Here is a 23536-nt window from a genome sequence, read left to right as displayed (position 1 = left end):
AAAAAAAAAAAGATTGGGGGAAAAAAAAAATTCTTCTTCTTACACTTATATTTCACCATGTTCACATGGGTGAGGGCGACATCCTTGGGCCTTCTAGTGGGATCTTTGGAAAGCAGAATTCCGAATCCTATACTGCATTCTCACAGGATTTGGGATCCTTAGCTTTTTTTAGGATTCCACTGGAGGGCCCAGTGATGTCGCCCTCACCATGGCTAAAGGATCATAAGCCCTGGTGCAAGGTACTGTATTTTTACAGGGTGCCGGTTACATATTTGCCTAAGATGCATAAAAGTTTGATTAATCCCACTGGACGCCCTATCAATAGGGGCATTAATTCCATGACATTGCGTATAGGCAAATATGTAGAAGAATTCCTGCTACCCCTTGTGGTTTGCTATCCGTAGTATCTTAAGGATACCTCCCATGTACTTAATTTACTTGGGGATCTCGTGTGAAAGGAGGGGTACATCATGGCAACAGTGGATGTTGCCTCGCTGTACACCATAATCTCACATGAGCAGGGATATGCTGCAGTGAAATATTATTTGGGGGTTTATAGCGAGATACAGGACATTCAAAAACAGTTTACCTTCGACCTTTTGACCTTTGCCATGACACATTCTGGTTTGGAGGGCGATATTATGTACAGTGGCAGGGTATAGCCATGGGAGCTATATAGTATGGCAAACTTATTTCTGGCAAAGTGAGGGCAGGACATCATATGGACCAACAATGTACCCAATTGGTGTTCTGAAGAAGGTATATATATGAGGTCCTGTTCCTTTGGGATGGTGACATGTGTGCGTTTGCTCCAGTCATTTATTGATGAGTTAAAAGGGCTTTAAAGTCAGGTTTTTTATCTTAATGTATTCTATGCATTAAGATAAAAAGCCTTCTGTGTGCAGCAGCCCCCCTTGGCACCCCTAATACTTACCGAAGCCCCATCAATGTCCAGCGATATCCATGAGTGTCTCAGCTGTCTGGGATCTCTCCCTCCTGATTGGCTGAGACACAGCAGTGATGCCATTGGCTTCTATTGCTGTCAGTCAGTTAGCCAATCAGGAGAGAGAGGGGGCGGGGCCGAACCACAGCTCTGTGTCTGAATGGACAGCTCGGCTTGGGTGTTCCCATAGCAAGCTGCTTGCTATGGGGGCACGCAACAGGACGGAGGGGCCAGGAGCACCAAAGAGGAACCCGAGAAGAGGAGGATCTGGGATGCTCTGTGTAAATCCACTGCAGTAGAGCAGGTAAGTATGACATGTTTGTTATTTTTATAGAAAAACTAGACTTTAAAATCACTTTAAAGGTTAACGATAGGAGTATCTCATTGGTTCTCTAAGCTAGTGCTGAGGAGATCCACTTTTTGGATTTAAATATCAAAGTAGTGAATGGACATTCTGTTACCACTACTTTATTAAAGGAAACAAATAGGCAATCATTTATACCATTTTCTAGTTGCCATCACTCCTCGTGGCTGATATCTGTACCTAAAAGTCAGTTTCAAAGAATAAGCAGAAACTGTACAAATCTTAGCAATTGTTTCTTACAGGCACAAGTTTTGAGAACCAGATCTTTAGAAAAAGGTTATGACACTATTAAAGTTGATGTGGTCATAGACCAAGTGGCTGGATTGTAGTCTGATGTTGGGCACTAAACCTAAAAAAGACGAGGGAGAATCTTTCAGTTGGTCTTCGATGACCAATTATTCCACACAGCATTATGCAATAAGAAATATTGTCAATACAAAAACACTGGTGTGTACCTTAAAATGATTCTATTATTGGTACATTAATCACCGGCTGACCTAGAGTGGTCTATAGAGGGGTGCCAGCTCTGCATGATAAGATCACCAGAAATGTGATGGGAGGGTGGTATAGGTGGTGCTGCCTCTTTCTAACGTGCACTGTACTCATACAAAAATAATAAACCAAAAAATGTGTGCTCTCTCTTTAAATCATGTGATATGAGTGCTAGATGGTTAAATCTCCTCAAAAAAGGCCTTAATGTGTTAGATGTGCTCAAATGAATAAAAAATATAATTGAGAAAAAAATTAAACAATGAAGTGCCAATGTGCAAAAAAAATTGTGTATGAAGCCAAATTTATATATGGAGACTACATATAAATATATCACAAAAAATCTCTAAGTCCACATGCATTACAGCAATCCAAAATAAATTGTATGAAACGCAGAATAAAAATAAAGTGCTCAGCATGCTTAATGTGCAAAATCATCCATATTATACGTGGAACCAATTTCATATTATATATATATATATATATATATATATATATATTAATGAATCATATCATAAATAAAATCAACCAATATATCAAAAAAGTTCATGAGTCATATAAGTGATCCCAATCCAAAGTAACTTGTGCATAGACAAAAAAATAAAATAAAAGCCAGCAATGTTTTGGACCCTCCAGAGAGACCCACACCCTTTTGTCCTTGTAGAACGTGTGCCATTTGCCAGGTGAACAGTTTTGTAAATAGGAAAATTACTTCCTTTGAATCAACTAGTAAAAAACATTATTATAATTTATAACATGCTCCACGAAAAACGTTCATCTTATCAGGTGCCCGTGTGGCATGCAATACGTGAGCCATACTATTCGTGCCATACAGTGTCAAATGTGGCAAATAATAAAAATAAATAATAAATGTGGTTTGCCAACTGTTTTACCAATAATACTACACTTTGAAAGTTTTCTATTTCGGACCCTTTCTGGTGGATGTTGTTTGAGTACTATAATGGAAGCTTATGTGGAGATGTAGTGACCCCCTTACAGTAATGGCCATATCATATCAAGCCTGTTTGGACCATCCATTATAGGTGATCTCATTATCTAGTAAGGTAAGGTGAACCTACACTCATGAGTGGTGTTCGGGTGAAGTCTCACTATTTCACTGTTAATTTCTTCATGTATTTTTAGGAGAAAAAAGTACTTTCAGGGGATTCACTTCAGTTGCTTTGAGACTGATTTGTCAAGGTGGACTGTTATAGTCTCCCTTTTGGCAGTATGCATGGACTCGTATTACATCCTGCCATTTCCTAATGGAGATCATAAGGATACAATATTTGTCATCCATGCATCTATTCACACATTGTTTGTTATGATTTGTTGCATTTTTTTTTTTTTTAATTTTTCACTGTTGCACGTAAATGTAACCAAATAGATTTTAGCAATGCACTTATTCGATTTTCTGATTGGGTTGGGTCATTATCAAGACCTTTAGTGCTGGCTGCTTCCTTATAAAACCGAAGCGCAGAGTTTTTTTTTCTTCTTTTTGCACATTGACCTAATTCATATTGATGGTAGTTCAAAGCAGCTCAAAGTTTTATGCTCATGCTGATATTGGCAGCACAGCTTGCTACAGTGTCTAATGAAGATCTATGACATGTTTTGCCTGGGATATAGGCTTAGTCTATTTCTTGGGTGAAATGTGTCGGTGGAGGAGGTGAGACTGGAAAGCATCTCTAGTGTCCTTTTTAATGAAAGTTTTGCGCTTAGTCTTAATAGGGGCAAAGTGACAGATTTTTAATTTTTTAAGATCAGTACAAGAACAAAGGTTGATTTCCAGCATTCATCCAATAGGCTTACACGTGACTGAGGTTTCACACAAAAGATTGGGGTTTGTTGAGAAGATATTTTAGATAGAAATAGTGTTCTGAGAGTTGTCAGAGGGGTTTGTAATGCTTGGAAAAGTCACGCTGTCTTCCTGAAAAAGGATTTCACAGCTATTACCTTTCATCGGCATCTTGATGGGGAACAATACAGTGGATATAATTCATCTACGTTACCTTAGCGTAATAGCTGTGCCCTAGGCCATAGCAGGCAAGGAGCTCTGTAGAACCTTCTATATCACACCAGTCTTCTACTTGCAGTCTCATTGATCTGATTCTACTGCCTCAATTTTGGCTGAGAGGTTTTAAACTCAGCCTAAAATACAACATAGAAAAACGGGGTAAATTGTTACTGCAACAAATGGAAGTGACAGACACCACAGAAAAACGCCTAATTAACTGTCAAGTGTCAGTTTTTGAATAGTCTGTCCGGGAATAAAACGTATCTTCCCGGCACAATGGAAACTTTCAGAAAGTGAATTTTGTCAGATGTAATCCCAGTCTGGCAGTATTCTCTACAGTACCTGAGATCCTGATCTGTATCTCAAACCAATCAAACTCCAACGCAAAGCTCAGCTGTAACAGTCCTATTGAATGCAATTAAATACATGACAGCACGCTCAGTCATATCGAATAATGCCAACATATTGCCATTTGAAAGTTTTTTACTTCTGTTGCGAAATGTTCTTTCACTGAAAGGGAACTGACAAAATATAATGGAATAGTTCTTTTATCTTACAAAGATGTGCAGATTTCAGTTTAATACAGTGAAAGAAAAGTTGCACTTGGAGAATTTTAAAAATGTAGGATCAAGGTAGGTTAAGGGTCTTTTCAGATCAAGCGTGCAGTTGTGTGCAGCACTTCACACATTATTTTGCATTAAATTAAGGCTGACCTTCCCCTTCAATATTATGAGCTGCCCTACCTCCTCCCCTTCCTCTCTAGCCAATGGACACTTTTTTTTTTTCTTCTTCTTTTTTTTTTTACAACATACTTTATTTGTATAGCACTTCTGATTTTCTCACCTGGGCGAGACATTCTTCCCCCCCAAAGCCTGAAGTTCTGCTTTAAGGAAACCTATTCATTTGGAATGAACTGCCAATGCACCTTACCGTTTGAAAGGAAAGTACGCTCCTTTTTTGTAATGCAGTTCAACACAACACAAATTCTAAATAAATGGCACTGCATAAGATGCACAAATCAGTATTGTGCTTTAAAATGTGCAATTTAAAAAGCACTGCCACAATGCATTCGGTTTTTAAAATTACTGGGCCCATTAATGAATTCCACTGACTAAACAGCTTAAATACCCATTTTCCTGAACACACGCAAGAACCCTGTAATTTACATGGTGTTTAAATTGTTTTTCCATTTACAGTATTTTTTTTTGTTTTCCCCAAAAAATCTGGTACTGCACAATATGAAACTTTAGCAGCCATTACGGTAACATATTAGTAATTAGATTATCAAAATTAAAGCATATCTAATTTACTGTGAAAAACACACTTTGTAGTATTACTAAGTACAAACAGCATGCCATAATCAATACTATATTTAACATTTAAAGACAACCAGATACAACGCTGTACCTATAACAATGACAAAGACACACAGTGATTGTAAATGATCACCTTGTAAAACAACCTAATCAGTTTAAAATACAAATTAAATTCAAGAACTGTATGTTTTTTTATTTCAATAAAATCTTATGAGAAAAAAAAGAAAAAAAGAAGAAGAAAAAGAAATGAAAGGCAAAACATTTGTGTATAAATATAAAAGAAAAAAAAAAAACATTTTAAATATCCTTTTCCCTTTTTTTTTAATTTTTTTTTTATAAGTGATCAAATTACTTCTGTTCTCAGCTGCATAAGAGCTAGGGGAGGAGTAGCGGCAGTACACCGAGCTTCACAGTGAATGGCTGAACAGCAGGGGCGTGTCAGGACAAGTCTGATCATTGGAAGAGAGTCCACTGATTTCCCAGCATAGCTAGCAAACTGACCATGCTGTGCTCTCCTGCTTGGTGTAGTACGTTTTTAATAGGAAAGCTCTTTAAAGTGTATCTACACCTAAAAAAAAAAATGACAGCCCCATTCTGAAATACTTTTCTAGGTGTGAGTAGCTGACATGCCCCCTCACGCTGGCGCCTGAGACCATCAGAATCCTTACCTATTTGTCTCCTTAGTTGTGTGGTCAGACCGCAGTGTGGGGATGGTGGGGCACACTGTCGACAATGCTAGCTTGGCATCACTACCACCCTAGAAAGGTGGGGCAAATTGCTATATGTACTTTGTCCCCTGGGAGCCAACCGTTAAAATTAAGTCTCACTTTAACCCTTAAAATCCAACACCACGCTCACATGATGTGAAAATGGGCGCCCACACACAAAGCTCTGACTGTCCCATCAGCCGGGACTCCAATGACATTCACCCAACACAAAGTTTGGTTTTGTATGGACTTTGCCCATTATCCTTTTTAGTGTGCTGAAACTATTGCTTAGGCACACAGTATTGTTTTATCATCAATTAATAAAAAAAAAACATTGTATGTGAAATCTGATCGGATTTTCTTATGATTAAGCTACAAGATCCATAGGAGGCATAGTTTAATCTTAGTCATATAACACAGATTACAATGTATAGAATTAATTGAAGTGCTCATTAAATACTTACAACCATATTATTTAAGGATACCCAGCAATCACTAGGAAACTCCTGAAGCAATGGGACCAGGAATTGCAGGCAGCCATCCCAGTGGCAGAGAAGAAGCATCATTCCTATGAGGTTAAATATTCTAACCACAGCACTGGCAAGGTCATAGGTCATGTGGAAAATCTGCAAGACAGGAATAAGATGTAATTTAATATTAGAATGCCATACTTTTTTATAAAGGACGCAATTTAAATATTAATGACACATTATTTATATTATATATATATATATATATATATATATATATATATATATATATATATATATATATATATATATATATATGACATAGATATATATATATATATATATATATATATATATATACATATAATTCAAATAATTAACTCACATATTTTGTAAAGTGTTGCTTATATTTTGCTGACAATTTGTAAGAGGCATGGGAAGTTATGCGAAATCCCCTAAAAAATTAATATATTTTTTTAGAAGAGAAGGGAAAAGTTAGAACCTCCGAGAGGTTTTTATTGCTGTCTTTGTCTTCCCATTTTCTATTTACTTACACTTTTTTGCACATGTTAAAATGTACATTTTAGGCTTGAAGAATAATGAAAGCCCAAGTTTACCCTCTAAAAAACTATGTGCCCTAGGTGTGATGTGTCCTTTGTGCTTCTGTTTTTTAGTTCAGTCGAAATTTTCTGTCCTCCTCACCATCATAATCTTCCAGTACGGTAGGGGTTAAATAAATTGAGGTGCTGCCAAAGGCTCTATACATAGAATCCATTACTAGAGCTTCTGTGACTTAAAAGGATATTTGAATGGAGGACAGGCGAATGATTAAAAGGTCCATCCCCTCAATTCATAGATGAAGAAGCTGGACGGAAAGGGCGTTTTTGTAGGTAACCATAGACGATAAAACCCATAATTACATAGTTGGCAAGAAAAAAAAGACACCAGTTCAACCTATGTGGGAGTGTGTGTTCACGCCAAAAACATTTCTCATATCCTGGTATACAGTGTTCACTAAGATGCCCATCTAAGAGTTTTTTTTAAAACCATCTACACTTGCCCCTGACACCACCACTCTGACAGTGAAAACCCCCTACGCAGTTTAAGGTTAAACCCGCTTCTCCTCCTATTTCATTGAATGGCCCGTGTCTACTTAAACTCCCTGAGACTGAATAGTTTATTTGCTCTGCTAGAATCACCACTGAGGTATTTGAATATTGCTATCATATCCCCTCACAAGTGTTTCCTTTCCAGGGAGAAGAAGTTTATTGTTTGCAGTCTTTCTTCATAACGAAAGTCCTCCAGTCCCCTTATTAGCTTTGTTGCCCTTCTCTGGACACGCTCCATTAGGGATGAGCTCAGGCGTGTTCGCATGGACCACGTGCAGAGCCCGCCAGGTAGTTGGTGCAGCGCTGCGCTAATCACAGGCAGTGAGACATTGCCCGATCTCTGCAGCCGCACATCGGAGCAATGTCTCACTGCCTGTGATTAGCGCAGCGCTGCGCCGACTTCCTGGCGGGCTCTGCATGAGGTCCATGCGAAAACACTCCTGAGCTCATCCTTACTCTCCATTTCTAGCACATCCCCCCTGTGTATTGGTGACCAGAACTGGACAGCATACTCCAGATGAGATCAAACCAACATTTTTATAAAGTGGTAGGATTATATTTTTATCTCATAAGTAAATATTTTTATGCATGCTAATATTCTGCTGGCTTTGCGTGCTGCAGCTTGGCATTGCATGCTTATGCTGAGCCTGTGATATACCAAGATCCCCAGATCTTTTTCCATTCTTGATTTACCTGGCGGTTATCCCCCTATTGAGTAGCTTGCATTCATATTCTTAACCCCCAAGTGCATTACTTTACATTTTTCAACAATAAACCTAATTTGCCATGTAGTTACCCACCCCGTTATTTTTTTTTATTTTTTTTTTGGGTTAAGTTTCAATATACCGCAGTGAAATTATTGCCTTACATATCTTTGTATCACCAGCAAACACTGATATTGGGCTATGTATACCAACCTTTATATCATTTATGAATAAATTAAACAGTTTGTCCCAGGACAGAGCCTTGGAGTACCCCGCTTACCACTCCAGACTAGTCTGAGTGCACGCCATTTATGTTCACCCATTGGACGTGCCCCTGTAACCAGTTTTCTATCCTGGTACCTTGTGATCCATGCCTACAGATCTCAGTTTGCAAATTAAGAGTTTATGTGGAACTGTATCAAATGCTTTTGCAAAATCCAGATACATCATGTCTACGGGCCTTACTTTCTCTAGATGACTGCTCACTTTCTCGTAGAATGTTAGCAGATTTAACTACCTTTTTTTCCCACTCAGATTATAAACAGAGAAATCTCATCTTTTGGCTTTAGTCACATGGAGCTCTTTTACATTTTTAAAACATTACATTTCAGAAATCTTTCTTCTTCATTATGTATACACAGGCATGCATCCGATGGGCAGCCTGACCTAGAGTTTGCCCTGAAAATGTGTTTTTATGTTGATAAATAACCTTCGCCCCTTCCAGGAGAAAGACATTCCTCAGCTTGCAGACATTACTAAATTTCCTCTACGGTGCTCTTTATTTCCAGTGACTGGAGCTTTATGAACCATTTGTAAATGTATTCATGAATGTAAATTATGGCCACATAAAAAGCAACTAATGGCATCATTTTGTCTGCTACACTTGCAAGAGTCTGAGTCCAAGGTTATTGAATCAAAAAGCTATTTTACAGAAAATAAAATCACAGAGCTATAAAAAATTTACTTTTTCAGTAAAAATCAGCCGCCATAACTCCACCTTCGGATTAAATTAGGGTCAAGTTACATCTCTGCAGATATAAATATGATAGTGATCAGCCTAATGCAGGGTTTCCCAACCTTTTTAATATGAATGAACCCTTGAAATAACTTGTGGGTCATAGAGATCCCTTGCTAATAATCACTAGATATACACCTTTTGGTACATTGGCGTAACAGTAAGTCAATTCAGTTATTCACCCTTATAGATGAGCAATGAAAAGTGTCCCCCTTACATCAGCGGTAAGTGAAATTCTCCCTTACATAAATGGTCAGTAGAGAAAGGCCACTTTATATTGGTGGTAATCAGGATAAGGACCCCGTTGGTGGCCAGTGAGAAAAATTATTTTTTCATTGGTGGAAAGAATGCTCCTAAGCCCTTGTACACACAGTCGGACATTCCGACGGAAAATGTCTGATCGGACCGTGTTGTCGGATAATCCAACCACGTGTGGGCTTCATCTGACTTTTTCTGTTGGAATGTCCGACCAACAAAGTTTGAGAGCTGGATATAAAAAATTTCCGACAACATGATCCGATAGGACTTTGTCCGATCGTTTGTAGAGCATTCCGATCGGACAAAGTGCCACGCATGATCAGATCAAATTCCTAGACCAAAGCTATTGGCTACTAGCCTGAACGTAGTCTCGTCATAACTAAATAACGCCATCACGTTCTGAACGATTGGATTTTCTGACAACTTTGTCTGACCGTGTGTATGCAACACCAGTTTCGGACAAAATCCGTCGGAAAAAATCCGACTTATTTTTGTTGTCGGAATGTTCGACCGTGTGTACAAGGGTATTACACTGGTGGTCAGTGAGAATAATGTTCCTTACATTGATGGACAATGATGGTCAGTGGGAAGAATGTTCCTTACATTGGATGTCAGTGAGAAAAATGCTCCTTTCATTGGTGGAAAGAATACTCCTTACACTGGTAGCCAGTAAGAAGAATATTCCTTACAATGATGGTCAGTGGGGAGAATGTTCCTTGGATTAGTAGTCAGTGGGAAAAAATGTGCCTTACATTGGTGGTCAGTGGGAAAAAATACTCCCTTTACAGATAGCTAAAAAAAACAAAAAAACAACATCACTTGGGTCAACGGTTATTTAGCTAAAGCCCCATACACACCATCAGATTTTCTGCTGATTTTTTCCTTCAGATTTACCAAAACCATATAATACGAGGTCAAGTCTTAGGAGTTTCAATGTGTATGCAATCAGACAGGCCCTTGCACTACATGGTTTTGGTAAATCTGAAGACAAAAATCAGCAGAAAATCTGATAGGGTGTATGGGGCTTAAGGGTCAGAAATTGCTCATGAAACATCTAGCAATCTCTGGAGTAACCCTAGTCATGAGCATAATACTAGGATAAGCAAGTCTAATGCCCAGTACACATGAGCAGATTCTGAGTCGGGGAAAAAAATGTGGGTGTTTTTTCCGATGGAATTCTGCTCAAGCTTGGCTTGTATACACACGGTCACACAAAAGTTCTCTGAACTTTCGACTGTTAAGAACGCGGTGACGTACAACACTACGACAAGCCGAGAAAATGATTCCGAGCATTCCGAGGAATTTTTCACGTCGGAATTTGTACAGACGATCGGCATTTCCGATCAGAACTTTTTCCGACCGAAAAATGGAGAACATGCTCTCAAACTTTTGCTGGCCAAAATTATGACAGAAAAAGTCCAATGGAGCATACGCACGATCGCATTCTCCGACCAAAAGCTCTTATCAGACTTTTGCTGGTGGAATTTCTGATTGTGTGTACGGGGCTTTACATTATTGAGTGTTTCCAGTAAGCGGTACTGTTATTGCTACAGCACAGAGACATTTCTGACAATTGTGTATGTAGCACCCTCTAGTGTGAGTGCAGGAAAATTTATGTCTGACCAATGCTTAACCACTGCAGCCCTAGAAGATTTGGCTGCTTAATGACCATTTTTTGTGATATGGCACTGCATCGCTTTAACTGACAATTGAGACGCTGTGTGACGCTGTACCCAAACAAAATTAATGTAAATTTTTTCCCACAAATAGAGCTTTCTTTAGGTGGTATTTGATCACCTCTGCGGTCTTTATTTTTTGCACTATAAACAAAAGAAGAGCGACAATTCTGAAAAAAATAAAAATAAAAACCACACACAATATCTTTTACTTTTTGCTATAATAAATATCCCACTTTTTTTTTTTTTCCTCAGTTTAGGACAATATGTATTCTTCTACATATTTTTGGTAAAAAAGAAAAACCGCAATAAGCGTATATTGATTGGTTTGCACAAAAGTTATAGCGTCTACAAAATAGGGGATACATTTATGGCATTTTTATTATTATTTTTTTTTTTACTAGTAATGGCAGAGATCTGCGATTTTTATTGGGACTGCGATATAGCTACGGACAAATTGGACACTTGACACATTTTTGGGACCACTGACAATTGTACAGCTATCAGTGCTATAAAAAATGCACTAATTACTGTATAAATGTCACTGGCGGGGAAGGGGTTAACACTAGGGGGTGATTAAAGGGTTAACTGTGCTCCCTCATTGTGTTCTAACTGTGGGGGGGATGGGACTGTATAGGAGGAGAGAGATCGGTGTTCATATTTAGTATCAACACATGATCTGTCCCTACTCCCCTGAAAGAACCGGGATTTGTGTGTTTACACGCACAGATCCTGGTTCTTGCTCTGTCATGAGTGATCGCGGGTGCCCATCGTTTATCATGCCCACTGGGCATCAACATCGGCTGCAGCCGCGCGCCAGTTGTGGCCAAAAGGTATATCGACGTAAGGCAATGCCGATTTGCCCAGCCGAGCCAACCTGCCACAGTTAAACTGCAGCTGCTGGTCCAAAAGTGGTTAAACCTGTGAGTCTAATTGGGTCACAGGTTTACTTTAGGTCAGGGCTGGGTGACATACAGGCAACTCTCTGATGCCTCCCCCTGGTTCTAGAAAGTTGGAGAACCTTCTAGAAACTGGAGGGTGGAGGTTAGAAGGGTTATTCTGCATACTTAGGGAAGTTTAGCTAATCCCTGGGCAGTGGGCCTGGCATGGGGCTAAGCCAATCCTTAAATTTGACGGAGTCATTGAAGAAAAAGAAGGATGGTCGCACACCATAACGAGATGAAATATTTGACAAATGTTCTTTATCATCACCATTCCAGAGGCGAACACAGGAGCATTTGTTGACGCGTTTCACACAAGCAGTTCGTGCTTATTCACAACACAAATGTAACCCCAAACCTGGGTTCTTTAAATGCTCCACCCTAAGGGAGTGCATCCAAAATAACTCAAGTTAATTGGCTGACCAATATATAGCAATTAGACACACTAGATCAAATAATGCAATCATCTTAAATACATATAGCTAGTTTGGAAAAAAAAAACATGAATAGTGAAAATTGGGAAAGGATTATATATATATATATATATATATATATATATATATATATAATAAAGACTAATGAACTGTGACAAATCTAAAGTAAAAAACAAACAACTGATAACTGATATAAAAAGACAACGGGCACATATGATACAAAAAAACAACCAAAAAGCAAACAGAGAAAGGTTCATGCAGGTTGTCGGCACAATTATTTATCAAAAATAAAAATATATAATGTGTATAATATGTGTATACAATCCAAGTCATATATCCCACTGTTTGATTCCTCTCTTGGCAGCTGAGTGTGCAGACTACAGAAGAGGAATCAATTAGAGCTGTACAGAATAGAAGGAGACGCAAATCGAAATTTGTATATCGGGAGGAAGTTGTCCTTGGTTCTGTTGCTATCAAGTTGGGAATCCCATAATTCCTATTCCCCATCCAAGTTATTATCCCCTAATAAAATATATAAAAAAAAGAATATCAAAGATTGTTCCTTGTGTCTGGAGAAAGTGTGGAAGTTACTTTCTCCAGACACAAGTTGCCTGGCTGGACAGGAGTGGGGAAACATGTCATCTGCAACCCCTATGGGAGTAGTGCTACACGTGTTTACATCCTTGTAGCAACAGTTTGGAGACGGACATTTTCTATTCCCAGCACGACTATGCCTTTGTGTACAAAGCCAGCTCCATAAAGACATTGGGGGAATTCAATAAAGTATTTATGACACTTTTTTGACTCTGAAGTCCCTTTAGAATGTCCTATGTCAAATACATGAAAGCCTTGAGACAGTTTTGGTAACAGATCTGACACGTACACCAGACTCAGGTAGTTCTCATTTTTATCACTATAACAATTGGTTGTTGTGATTGCATCAAATGAAAAGAAAATTCCTCACAACACCGAAGTTAATTAAGACCAACTCAAAGTTGGCATCCTAACAGGCCAAAGATAATGAGGAGGGGTAAAAGCATTATGTTTTTTAACTTTATTATTGAGTTTTGTTCATTAGCTAAATTTGAGCAAATTTAGTTTGGACATGGTAGAATGCTATATTTCTGTACAGGCCTAATGGAGTAAAAAAAAAAATGTTTTATAATTGTCAAGAATATTTGTGTACAGCCCTGCAGGATCAAATATTTAAGAAATGCAGATTAAGACTTCAATTTAAACATTTTAAACCAAATAACCATCACTGATTACTTATTACAATGTGCTGCCACATGACCCTGCAGGGTCGTCTTTAATATTGACTGGACCCTGGACAAAAAATTTCTTGCCCCCCCCCCCATGCAATTTCACTCTCCACCTGCTCTGAGACATACAATAAATAGCAGTTAGACTTAAAATCAGTTTACTGTATCAGATCAGGCAGCAATTGTAATTGGTTGCCAGAGGTTACAGTGTATCATTACTGCATACTGACTGGTTGTTAGAGGTTACAGCAAATGATTTCTGCTTGTTAATTGGTTGCTAGAGATTACTGTACAGTAATACTGCTCACTGATTGGTTTCTAGAGGTTACAGCACATCATCTCCTCACAGCAGGGAGTATGATATACATATGAATTCCGCCTTTATTTACATATCAATGCTGCCGGCCACAGCCAATTACTTAATAATGCCGCCACTATTTACATACGAATGCCGGTTATTTACATGTGAACACGGGGTCTGCAGCTGAGTCATCTGTACACAACAATAGGGCAGAGCTGGGCAGCATTAGTAGCAGCACTTCACACTGATATATTGGGACACAGCACAGGACTAAAACTTCAAGGGACAAGGGTATTTAAACCGGGATAGTTGGCAGCTGCTTTGGGCCCCACAACAATAACAGGGCCCTGGGAAGATGCCCCTTTTGCCCTGCCTTAAAGACAGCCCTGATGACCTGCAAGTGACTGCGCTATCAGGAAAAAAACTAAAAACATTAAATGAATGTCATGTTATCTTATAGTAGGATGATTTGTATGCAGCATTTAAAGAATATGCAAACCCAATTGCTAAAATCCCATGTAAGCGTTAACATGTTAACGTAATTTCAAAAGTAATTTTCAGCATTTTAAAATATGCAGCTTTTACTAAAATAATTCAATCAGATATGAGCCTGCCAGTTGCTGCCTGTTATAAGGTGACAACACTGTCTCCATCTCTGAGATGCGCTCCTGCATTATCACCTGGCCACATGGGCTTTAAAAATAAAAATAGTCAAATCCGTATTTGCAGACCAACACTGTATGAACAGGTAGTTCACAGGAGCAGGGGTGTTTTCCTCATTGCAGCTAGCAGGTCTATTCTTGCAAAAAAGGATTTCCTAACATTTGTTTTTCTGCCAAGGACTGCTTAAAGAGGAAGTAAACCCTGATGAGTTTACTTCCTCTTTCATTCCCTGCAAAGGCAAAGCATAATGGACTACTATGCATCGCATAGTAGCCCATTATGTGTCACTTACCTGACACAGGAGCCAGCGAAGTCGCCGCTGTCCCCTGTAGTCCGCCGCATCCATCTTGTTGGTGGGGTCTCGCAGCTCCGCAGCTGTCATTCGGCGAAGCCGCGATGACGTCACTCCCGCGCATGCGCACGGGAGCCGACACGCGCGGGAGCTCCGTCGCTGGGAATGCCGCGCTCAGTGCGCCTGCGCGCCGCTGTCTGCGGCGCATGCACCGTAGACAGCGGTGCCCGTTTTCGGGCAAATATCTCCTAAACCATATAGGTTTAGGAGATATTGCTTGGACCTACAGGTAAGCCTTAATCTAGGCTTACCTGTAGGTCAAAGTGGTTTGTAAGGGTTTACAACCACTTTAAAGTGAATGTCAATACAAAACTTTATTTTTTAGCAAAACAGGGAAAGGCTAGAACCCCTTTCAGCTTTATATTGTCCCTGTTGCAATTTCACTTGAAGTCTTGCAAAACAGGTAGTGAGCTGAACTCATGGGTTTCAGGTCTGCTACTTTTTTATTTTATTTAAAGAGGCGTTCCAGTCAAAAATACAACGAGGTCTTAAACAAAAGATGCCCCTCGTTTTTGGATATTTTTTTTTTGTGTTTTGCACCTTTTGAAGTGTATAAACGTGTACTTCTGTCCTAAAGCCGCCAAGCCGAGGTATGTCATTTCCCCATTTCTGGATCGCCCCCCTCCTACTCCTCCCTGCTGCCTTCTGGGCCATTCAGAAAGTGCAGCGCAACTCACGAATGTGCTGTTGGGAACTAGGTGTGGAGCCTGAAGACTTCACTGATGGTTTCCCTTGGTTGCAATGGTGGCAATTACACCTGAGCCAATTTGTAGCTGATGACTTTTAGTTTTATTTTAGAGGCTGGAACTCCGCTTTAACCTCTTTTTTTTATTCACTGTATTTTATTCCTCAGACCTTCCACCATTTTTGTTGCCTATTTTTGCACCCATTCTATCTGATCAATATCTTCCTTTTGTAAGGTCTCCAGAACTGGACACAGTATTCTAAATGAGGTCTATAGAGGAATCAGTACCTCCTTCCTCCTGCTGATGACCCCTTTAGTCATAACTAAACATCTATAAAGGGAAATCCGGATCTCATACTGATGACCCCTTTAGTGAAAACTAAAGATCTACATAAGGGAATTTGGCCCCCATTTTCTTCTGCTGTTTATCCTTCTAGTGATGAAGATCTATACAGGTGACTGAAGACCTCCTTCCACTTGCTGGTGATCCTTCTAATGATAATTAAAGATCTACTATGAAGAAACCAGGACCTCCTTCCTCCAGTTGGCCATCCTCCTAGTGAAAGACATTGATACGGGGGAATAGAAACCTCCTTCCTCCTGCTGGTGATCCCTCTAATGATGGTTCCCAAAATATTATACATTTTCCCGACTTCCAGGACATGCTATGTGCGCAAGGTTTTGGCTGGACATATACTTTAAGGTGTCAGTGCTTAAACACACTTCCACTAATCTAAACCAGTAAAACTCTGGTTTGATACATTTTATAGAAACTTCTGAATACTGTGTATAAGTACATTTTAAAGTGAATCTGAACGCAACAAATTGAAAAAAGGGTTGTAACTTGATTTTTGCGGTCTGTGCCCCCTACGGAGGATTCACTTTTTTTCTTCTGGTGACCAATGACACTAAAAGCGATAGGAAATTCCCCCTAAATGAGATGAGAGAAATGGCCACTCCGGTTTCACAGGAAAACAGTCAAAAAGGTAGGTTCCATCCCTTTGGAGACACTACTTCACACTTCCTACTGTGTCTCCGGGACAAGAAGTGAGAGGAAATTTCCCTAGTTGGAAAGTTGCAAAAGTGTCACAGGTCTTTAATCAGTGCATACTCTTTGCAAAACGAGCAAACTGTTTGAGTTTTAGATAAACTTTGTCGCAAACAAAGAACCAGTAAGTTCAGCTTTATATCTTCAAAAAAGTATTTGCCAAACAATTTTATGTATTAAACAAGTTACTTTTGACCTATGCAGCTCCAACCACCATGTTACTCATACAGGCTATCTACTAAGAATTGAGGGCCAGCCATGGTGTTGTGCTGAAGCTACCAGATAATATCTCCCATTAGTCATAGTGTGGTCTCCAATATGTGGAGGCTCACCACAGCCCTTTAATTCAGCCTGGGTAAGGACTAAATTAGCATTTTCACAAAGTCTGCAATTATGAAAGAGACCACAAGGAAATACCAGGTTTTTTTAGAAGGAGAACCTGCTTACAAGTGCTATACAAAACACCAACAGGGAACCTTTAATAGGCTTGCTATAGGCTTTGCATGTGTTGCAGTGCAATTTTACAGATAGATATTATTTCATATGATTAATTCCCCCTATTTTTTGCATTAGGTATGCACATAATAAACAACGTGGGTTTATATTCCAATAAAGCTGAAATAATGTATGATAATATTTCCCCTTCCTTTGTTTTAATGAGACTGCCACATTAAAAAGGCTAAATGAATCTCGACAAAGACATATAGGGCACTAGGTAAATATATACAACAGCTGGAGAACCAGGCTCAGAAATTATCAGTGTTCTTCAGCCGTACTGGAACAAAGTAATATCATCATGATACTCACTTGTGCCATGGGATAAGGCTGTGTCAGCACATGTACTAGCTTTTTCATTAAAGTAAGCCAGCAACAGCCAAGCATGGTTTGCACTAATTTAACTTTAAAGCTGTGCTCCATGCAGCCCTTCCTTCCTTTGAGCTGGCCACTCTGCTGTCGGCTAATTGCCAGCTCTTATCTCTCCACAGTGATTCACCTGTTGATGATATCTTGCTAGTCAGTCCTGCCTACTTAAGCCGTCCTGCCCAGATGATCTCTGCCCTCGCCTTAGTCAACACCACAGAGACGCTCTCCTGCATTCCTTTTAAAGACTTGCTTGGCTGATATTCCTTCTGGCTCCAGATCCTGCTTGCTGTTCCACTATGCTGATCTCAAGCTTCCTGACTTTCTGGCTTGTCTGACTATCCGTTCCGGTTACCAAACTTTGGCTATGTTTTGACTATGTTTGTTCAATTTACTTTTATTATTAAAAAAGTGTGATTTAATTGCACGTCTGTCTCAGTCTGATTCATGGTTTCTGACAGTAGGCGAAGGCCATGAATTCAGAAGATGCAGTCAATCCATTTGTTGGTAATATTTTTTCCAGATTGGATAAGCAGGATCACTGCATGGATCAGTTTGCCATGGCGTTACAAATGCTCCTGAGCTGCACGCCTCATCTGGAATCTCCCATTTTGGCTGCTCCAGTACAAACTGAGTTGCAGGCTGTCCCTGCTGTTGCTCCAATCTCTGTGCAGGCACCCGCCTCTGGTTTTAACTCTACAAGAGGTATGCCTGGTTCCACTCTGCTTCCCCAGCGATTTGGGGGCAATCCACTCCAATGCAGAGAGTTTCAAAACCAGGTTGAGATATACTTTGAGATGCTGCCCCAGGCGTTTCCCATGGACAGAAGTAAAGTAGGTTTCGAGAAGGGACAGTCCCTCTAAATCAGGGACAGTCCCTCTAAATCAGGGACAGTTGCAAGCTTTTTTTTTCAATCAAAAAGCTTAAAGTGGATGTAAACCCAACTCATGAAATTTGGCCTAGGCACATCTGTAGTGTTTACTCATCTCTCTCCAAAGCCCTAAGTTCTGTGTCTTTCTGCTGCTTCGTTCCTTTGTTATCAGTATAACTTCTGACAAACTCTGACACATGAGATAACACCAGCTGAAAATTTGTGTTGGGGAGGTTGCTATAAATAGATCAGAGAGCTTGTCTATTCACAGAACAGCTCTGATTTCTTCCTCTGCCTATGTGGAGGGAGGTGTGTGCTTTTCCTCCAATCAGCTGCCACACAGTGCATGCCAAGACTGCCCTCCCACTGCTGGAATAGGAAGAAAAACTCTAACACTATGTTCACTTTCTAAAGAGCCTGGAAAGCTGAAGACAGCAGACATACATGTAAAACTTATGTAGGGAGATTTATTTAGTCTCTGTGTATCATTTGAGGCTGTTCACTTCACTGGGTAAAGGAGAGGGTTTACATCCACTTTAAAGCTTAACTCCAGGTATAATCTATAAAATATAAATTTCAATAACCACAAATACTACAAATAAAATGTGTGTTTTACAAACCTAGATATTAGAAACGTACTCCAATACATAAAAAAAAAAAAAACTCAAAATCCCATATTACTAAATGTAGATAAATTGTAGGAGTCACTGATGCCTCATAAAACTTGAACACCAAAACACTGTCCTCTGTACCAAAACAATGGAAATTGTATTGCTGGATTGTCTTGGTACAGATGACAGATTGAAATGAAGGTCATTTTGAAGTTGGAGTTGAGGCGTAACCAGGTTTTCATTAGTGATGCACCGAAATTTCTGCCGCTGAAAATTATCGCCCAGAAATAGGGTTTTCATCGATGTGCCGATAAAAAAAAAAGCGCCGATAATAGCTGGCGAAAACACCCACGATTTTTCTGTCCATTTGCCTCGATTTTACCTTGCTCGTGATATGTTTTTCATGGATCATGTGACTCAAAAAAAATATGCATCAAAAACACAACGCGGGTGCATTTTTTAATGTGTTCTTGGTGTGTTTTGCAAAGCATTTTAATGGAGAGATGCAGTTTTTGGTGCAGTTTGCCAAATTTGCACCAAAAATGCAGCAAGCAAGATTTTTAACACCGCTTCAAAAGGTACCGATAATTGCAGATTATAAATTCATATTAATTTAAAATCTTAATAATTAAAAAAATCGAAAATACAATTATTTAGAAAAATATATATTGGGAGTCTAGTGGGAGTGGTTTAATAATTATCAATCAGCTGTAGATCTGCATGCCTCTAATGAGAAAAGCTGCTGGGCCTGCATCCCTTTAGGTGTGATTTTCTATTGGGAGTATTTCACCAAAAATTTAATTTGTATTGCAGGCGATGCCCAATTTCTATCTTTGTGTAGGCTTCTGGGAAAATTGGTGAGCCATTCCCACAAGCAGTAAATTATGTTTCGGGGGGCGTTCTGTACACCTTCTGTATACAGAACACCCCCAGGTAGCCATATTGCATTTTCAGAAAATTAAAGAGCTGCAGATTGAAAAGGAAAGGTCATTTTTTAATAACATTCAATTACAATAGGACTTATGTCGCAATTGTAGACGCTATATTATTTTTTATTTATTTGCTATTTTTTCCCCCCCCACGAAAGTGGAGTTACTCTTTAAACCCAGTTATTGGAGAGGTAGTAAAGAGGTAGTATAGAGGTAGATATGATCACTGTGCTGTACATAGTTTGTGTACAGAAGAGAGCTGTAGGGGGCCCCACTCACTATAGTTTGTCCACAGAAAACTACAGGAGGGGGCGATACAAGACCAGTCACCCTGCACAAGGAGAGAGAGCAGCAGTAAGCGGTCTTTATTACAGGAAGCTCCTCCACAGAGTAAAGGTTTCACGTTCGATTACTGCACAGATCTGGAAGAAACACACAGAGCACACCAAGATTCTAGTAATAAAACACATGACTCATGTATTTAGATCATGTTTCCTTATTCCAGAGCTCAGCTTTATTTAAAATTAGAGCTGCACCGAGATTTCGGCAGCTGAAACCTAACGGCCGAAAATTGTATTTTCGGCATTTTGTCTGATAGAGAAAATGTTGCAGATAATGGTGCAGAAAACGCATGTGATTTTGCTGCGAGTTTACTGTGCTTATGGTGTTTTTCATAGGTCAAAACTGCATCAAAAACGTAACCGGTGTGTTTTTGGTGCATCTTCAATGCATTTGAACAGCAGGGTACGTTTTTGGTTTATATATATATAAACTGTCATTTTTGGTTTCGGCCAGGTGCACTCTGCATTTATGGTTTCAGCACCAAAATTACCATTCAGCGCACCTCTAATTACAACAGAAAGGTATGCTAAGGTAGTGCACCATTAACTGTCTTTGGGGAATCCCTTCTGGACTATTTGACTATGCAGGAGTGGGTACCATTTGTCCCTGGTGTAATACATTCTAATGTGTTGCTTTAGTAAATTGTGTCTTAATTAAAAATGAACAGCTTAAAAAAACTAGAGGACTCCTGCTGCTATTTGAACACTCAGTGGACTAATGTAAAGGGAATGTACAGTTTATTTAATGATTTATCAGCAAATAGTGTAAAAGATGTACTTGATGCATTCATAATCTTATTGTGTGTTCATCTTTTACAGCCTCTTGTTTCTATATCATGTTTTCATTCATTCATTCATTCATTCATTCTATATATAGTTGGTCATTTCATATTTAGACTGACATACCTGCTTATTATACACACAGGCCGTGCTTTCTACTTTGCAGTGACTTACAATGGCTGTGCATTATTGCTCATTGAAAATCACGCACTTCCCGGGTGGCTAAGGTTTTATCTCAATGGTCCTTACTACAGAACTCCAAGCTTAGGGGATCCTGGGGTCTAGTTTAAGTATATTCCTCCTAATATAGAGTTAATAAAACATCTATGTGAGAGAGACCATTCACAAATAACTGGTTTTATTTGTATCTACACATTTCTGTGACACTTGAAATGAAGTGTGTTTATGGCTTTTTAAATACATTCGGGCACAAGTGTCACAGAAATGTCTAGAAAAACCATAAATTTGTGACCACTGACAGGTTAGGTGAATAACATTGAATAACGTGTTACATTGGGTAGTGAAAGTCTGTGGGATATATTAGGCAGCAAGTAAACAGGTTGTCCCTGAAGTTTATGTGTGGAAAGCAGAGAAAATGGGCAGCACAGCTTGTGGTGTATGGGGCTGCATAGCCACAGACCGGTCAGGGTGCCCATGCTGATCCGTGTTCCACAGTCAAAAGGTGCCTATAATGGGCATGTGAGCATCAGAACTGGACCACAAAGCAATGGAAGAAGATGACCTGGTCTGATGAATCACTTTTTACACAAATCATTTGGTGGAGGAGGGATTACGGTGTGGGGTTGTTTTTCAGGGGTTGGGCTTGGCCCTCTAGTTCCAGTGAAGGAAACTCTTAAGGCACCAGCATACCAATACATTTTGGACAATTTCATACTCCCAAATTTGTGGGCCAAGTCAATATTGAACCCTACGGACTAAGACTGGGGTGCCATTAAAGTTCATGCGAGTTTAAAGGCAGGCGCCCCAATACTTTTGACAATATAGTGCATCTACATTATATATATACATATATATATATATATATATATACACACACACACACACACACACACACAGTATATGGCTATATCTATCTATCTCAGCACATGCTGGTTAAAGCTTTATTTTTATTTGATTTGTTTGTCAGCAGGCAAGATAAACCTACGCAGCTGTTAAGGTAATTTATCTTTGTGATTTTTCTCCCTTAGATGTAGACACTACAAGGTCTACTTTGACCAAACCAAGTGAAATCTAGGTCACAGTGTACATTGTGTAAACAGAAGTAAAGTCAAGGCAAGTAAATGGTAAATGTATGTCACCAATGTAACCCCATGGGTTTTTTTTTGGGGGGGGGGGGGGGGGGTGAAGGAAGGAAGAAAGGAAATGCTAAAAAGCAGATAAGGAAAGACATAAAAAATAAAATAAAATAACGACAATTAAGAAATGAAATGAAGGGAGAGAAGGAAAGGAAGGATGGCAATGATGGGCGAAAAATTGTACTATTTTTTTCTTTATCTGACAAGTACAAGCAAGTACAGGGCTAGCAAGGAGGAGTTACAAAGCTCTCTGTATATAATGCAGATCAGTCGTCTCCCAATCCCCCCCTTTGGGGCTGGATGTGGCCCTTTGCTGACAGTGGGGCTAAGGGACAGATAAAAGCAAGCAGAGGGCCATAGTTCCTGCCACTCACACCAACGGGGGACTGTTCCTCTCATTGACACCAGCAATGGGACACTATTCATCATATTGATCCCAATTAAGGCACATTATTTTCACTAACAATGATAGGGCACTATTCCTCCTACTAACACCAATGATGGGGCACTATCCCTCCCACTAATACCAATGGTGGGGCACTATTCCTCCCATTGATACCAATGATGGGGCACTATTCCTCCCATTGATACCAATGATGGGGCACTATTCCTCCCATTGATACCAATGATGGGGCACTATTCCTCCCACTAATACCAATGGTGGGGCACTATTTCTCCCATTGATACCAATGATGGGGCACTATTCCTCCCATTGATACCAATGAAGGAGCACTATTCCTCCCATTGATACCAATGAAGGAGCACTATTCCTCCCATTAATATTAATGATGGGGTACTAATCCTCCCACTGATACCAATGATAGGTACTATTTCTCCTCCTAATACCAACGAGGGGGCATTAGTAACTGTCACTGACATCAGAACATTTTCTACCCCCACTGGTCACAGTCTGCCCGCCCCCCCCCAGAAGTATGAAGGACAGTAAACTGGCACTTTATGCGGAGTTTAGAAGTTTGGAAAGCCCTAATATAGATCATGCAGAATACAGCTATTTCTCTGCATTTTCCTATACCGTATGCTGAGAACTCATCATATGAAACAGCATCATGCTG

The 23536-nt window shown here is 39.6% G+C and overlaps 1 protein-coding gene across 1 annotated transcript in view; it reads right to left on the bottom strand.

Moving 5' to 3' along the window:
* Nucleotides 1-23536, bottom strand: part of HCN1 (hyperpolarization activated cyclic nucleotide gated potassium channel 1) — a 599508-nt gene that overhangs the window by 296302 nt on the left and 279670 nt on the right. Inside the window, exon 3 of the mRNA XM_077462771.1 lies at nt 6301-6462. Coding sequence (XP_077318897.1) covers nt 6301-6462 — 162 coding nt within the window. The remainder of the gene's footprint in view (nt 1-6300; nt 6463-23536) is intronic.

Source organism: Lithobates pipiens, unplaced genomic scaffold (genome assembly GCF_037356315.1).
Source record: "Lithobates pipiens isolate NorthernLeopardFrog02 unplaced genomic scaffold, aLitPip1_a1.2 Scaffold_3, whole genome shotgun sequence".
Classification (NCBI taxonomy): domain Eukaryota; kingdom Metazoa; phylum Chordata; class Amphibia; order Anura; family Ranidae; genus Lithobates; species Lithobates pipiens.
Note: the sequence above shows the minus strand (reverse complement) of the source record. Positions and strands in the feature narration are given on the sequence as shown.